The sequence below is a fragment of the Quercus lobata genome, chromosome 11, assembly GCF_001633185.2.
Source record: "Quercus lobata isolate SW786 chromosome 11, ValleyOak3.0 Primary Assembly, whole genome shotgun sequence".
NCBI classification, from domain to species: domain Eukaryota; kingdom Viridiplantae; phylum Streptophyta; class Magnoliopsida; order Fagales; family Fagaceae; genus Quercus; species Quercus lobata.
This window is the reverse complement of record NC_044914.1, coordinates 29,354,615-29,357,900: the sequence shown is the minus strand read 5'-3', so window position 1 is coordinate 29,357,900 and position 3,286 is coordinate 29,354,615. Positions and strand designations below refer to the sequence as shown.

At 34.9% G+C, this 3,286-nt stretch overlaps 1 protein-coding gene across 1 annotated transcript; it reads right to left on the bottom strand.

Moving 5' to 3' along the window:
• Nucleotides 1-1,204: 1,204 nt before the first annotated feature.
• Nucleotides 1,205-1,889, bottom strand: LOC115969001 (phytosulfokines 3-like). The gene is made up of 2 exons (XM_031088558.1): nucleotides 1,696-1,889; nucleotides 1,205-1,589 (listed from the first exon to the last, which is right to left on the bottom strand). The coding sequence occupies exons 1-2, from the start codon at nucleotides 1,822-1,824 to the stop codon at nucleotides 1,464-1,466; spliced, it is 255 nt and encodes an 84-aa protein (XP_030944418.1). The 5' UTR covers nucleotides 1,825-1,889; the 3' UTR covers nucleotides 1,205-1,463.
• Nucleotides 1,890-3,286: the final 1,397 nt, after the last annotated feature.

The following is a 3,286-nucleotide window of genomic DNA, read 5'->3' as shown; positions in this document are numbered from 1 at the left end:
TTTTATGGCTATGAAGGCATTTCTTTGTTTAAAGAAAAACTTCTTTCAAAAAAAAAAATCTGTCTTTGTTTGGAAGTGACCTCAATGAGGACAATGAAATTCCGGAGGGAAAACTTAATAAAAAGAACAGGTTAGAGAAAGAAAACAAGAATAGTTGGGATAAGTCAATCTTAATTAGATCTTGACTATTATATGACATAGAGAAAGTATTATATATGAAGATATCTATACTTGCTTGTGTCATCGATTAATCTTTCATTGTACGTGTCTTTATTGCTGACAACAAAGTAATTACCATTTCAACTAATATTATCAAGGAATGGTAAACAACTTCATAATTGATCAAAGGAATTTGGTTTCACAATCTTTCACGAAACAATGTCAAATGGGTTATTGCAATATATAAAATTCATGACCTTTAGATCATTGTTTTCTAGGACAATGATGTGCCAGGTTTTCATTGCAATATATAAAATTCATGACCTTTTGATCATTGTTTTCTAGGACAATGACGTGCCAGGTTTTCTTGTCTAGTTAAGATCACATTTATTTTTTTTCTAATTATATCGAAAGCTTGGTGATGTACTCCTTGACCTTGTAAATGGTAGATAAGTTGGTCAGACCATATGGTTCCAAGAAAAAGTCGACCTTTGTTACGTACAAATGAAGGTGAAAGTCTACTTAGATGATGGTACACCATGGCTTTTTTGTTTACACATGAAAGAGTCCTGTAGAACTAAGAATTTTGTAGGAGGGAATCATATCAAATTATAGTTCCACGACAAAAAAGAATCAACGCGTCCAATTTCATAATAGTCTTTTATATTAAAGTAAGAAATAATTTTACGACATAATCATATTAGGCAATGATTTTGATGGTAAAATATATATTCCCCCCTCTCTCACTACTTATGCTTATTGTTTCAATGGTCACCTGCATCTATATATTCGGCTTAAAATTGAAGTTTTTTTTTTTTTTTTTTTTTTTTTTTGTGGGGGGGTAAAATTAACAATTTAATAGATGCTGCTTAAATTTCAAGAAACCACTGATTAATCAAGTACAAAATTTAATCTGATATGAAAAGGAAATTTCAACATTCAAATTATATAATATATGTAAAAATTGGTATGCTAATTTCACCCTTTTTTTTTCTTCATCAAAATATGCGTATTTGTAACCATGGAGGCCTAAAAGAGAAGAAGAAAGAAAGTGAAAGAGGAATCTTCATAAGAAAGTATCTCTACCTAATTTACACAGGAATATAAATATCTCTATACCAATACAGACAAACTCTATCCCTACAAGAAAGAAAAACAAAACAATGGGTGATCGATACAGAACAAATACTTGACTAAGCTCTTGAAACATAACCTATGGCAGCTATTACTACATAGCATATATGAAATTACAGGCACATACACATAACCCAGAAATTATCAGAATTAATACAGTAAGACAAATTTCATGGCTTGTGCTTCTGAGTGTAGATGTAATCAAGGTGAGCCGCAAGTGTTCTTCTCTCTAAGCACTCTTCTTTCCCAAATCCTTCACAAAGGTCCTCCACCATAGCCTTCTCTAATTCGGCATCCTTCAAAACAAAACAAAAAATTAAGCAAACCCCATAAAAGATTCATCAAAAAACTACTACTAGTTAAAGTTGGTTTTGATATAATAATATTAGGAAATTTATGTACCACATGTTGAGTATCGATCTTGATTGGAGTGGCATCGGAAAATTTGGGCTCAGGGCGGGCAGTGGCATAGGTTTGTGTGAAGAAGAGGAGGAGAGCAACCATGCAAATGGTGCTGAGCTTTGACCACATTTTGATACTCTCTGGAAGACTAGAACTGTCAAAGGAGCATGAGACACGGAGAGAAGGGACTGTGTGGCATGAATTTATAGGGATTTATGAGGGGCGAAGATGGAATAATGAAACAAGGTTTTACTGTTTTAGAGAAATAGCATATAACTCAATAATAATAATAAAACAAAAGGAAAGTGAGATAAGGACTTGTTGAAAATTATGAGAAATTCTAGATGATAAGATCAGTAAGCCAAAAACTACCCTTTTATTTTCTTCATGGTCTTTTAAAATTAACTCCATTTTCTCATTTAAAAAAAATGTAATAAGTATTTTTTTTTTTTTTTTTTTGAGGGAGGAGAGGGTGGGGGGGGGGGGGGCTAATTTTAGACCTTAGGAATTCAACTTCTTTGGAGCAATAACTTGGTACAAAATATTGCAAGTTAGAACTGTGGGGACCGATCGATTGATGGGCCCATAGGGTTCAGAATTGGTTCGGGATTGTTGGGCCCGTGGCCCATCCGAGGCCGTAAACCCGTCCGAGGGCACCATGCTCCTCGGTAGTATGCGTCCGAGGACGATCAGGACGTGGTCTCACTGCGATCAGGTCTTAGAATTAGGTCACCACAACGGATGGAGTAGTCGACTAAAGATGAAAGAGATAAGGCAAACAAATATCTGTAACTACAGCTGCCTCCGCATTAATGACCTCTCAACCAACTCTCTGGCCGCATTAATGTGGAGGTGATACCTGAACAGTAAGGAAGCAGCCTTACAGCTGCCCATAGGAAGTTCCAGGAGATACCAGATGGGACAGGAAGAAATCCCCCGGACACAACCAACACGTGTGCGGTAAGGATAGAGCGCAAAGGGGAGTATATAAACTAAAAGAATAACCTGAAGAGGGGGATCGGGAGAGAAAAAGAAAAAAGAAGAACAGACATAAACTAGAAAGAAGAAAGTAAGAGAAAAAAGAGGGAATCGCACTATTCACTAAAGAAAAACATCCACGATACCAATTTTTAAACTTTGATTGTACTGGAGAGTAAGTCTTTGGAGGAGATATCATAGTTAACCTAGTTCTTTACACCCACGCTCTAAAATCATATTGTCTGGGCCTTTTACGTACGAACCCACTACTGCTTAGGTTCGTCACCAAATTGTGTCCTTACAAGAACAGTATCAAAAAGATAATTGAAAAATCTTGTTATACACTTAATATTGCAAACTTTATCCACACTTATTATTGAATTTGTTTTTTTATTTCATACTATGAAATCATATTTTAAAGACATGATTTCACGATTTACAATTTTAACATGTGATAATATATATGCAGTGAATATATAATAAAGAGTATGTGACTATTATTACTCAAAGTTAGTTGCTAATTTTGGATGACCTTTCCATCACACACCGCATAGGCATAACGCAAACACAATCAATAAAGTAGGAACATGCTTGGAATGTATTTGACACATTT

Coding starts and splice junctions, on each gene's coding strand:
- LOC115969001 (XM_031088558.1), bottom strand. CDS start 1,824: ATGTGGTCAAAGCTCAGCACCATTTGCATGGTTGCTCTCCTCCTCTTC. Junction 1,590..1,695: donor AGATCGATACTCAACATGTG/GTACATAAATTT, acceptor TTTGTTTTGAAG/GATGCCGAATTAGAGAAGGC.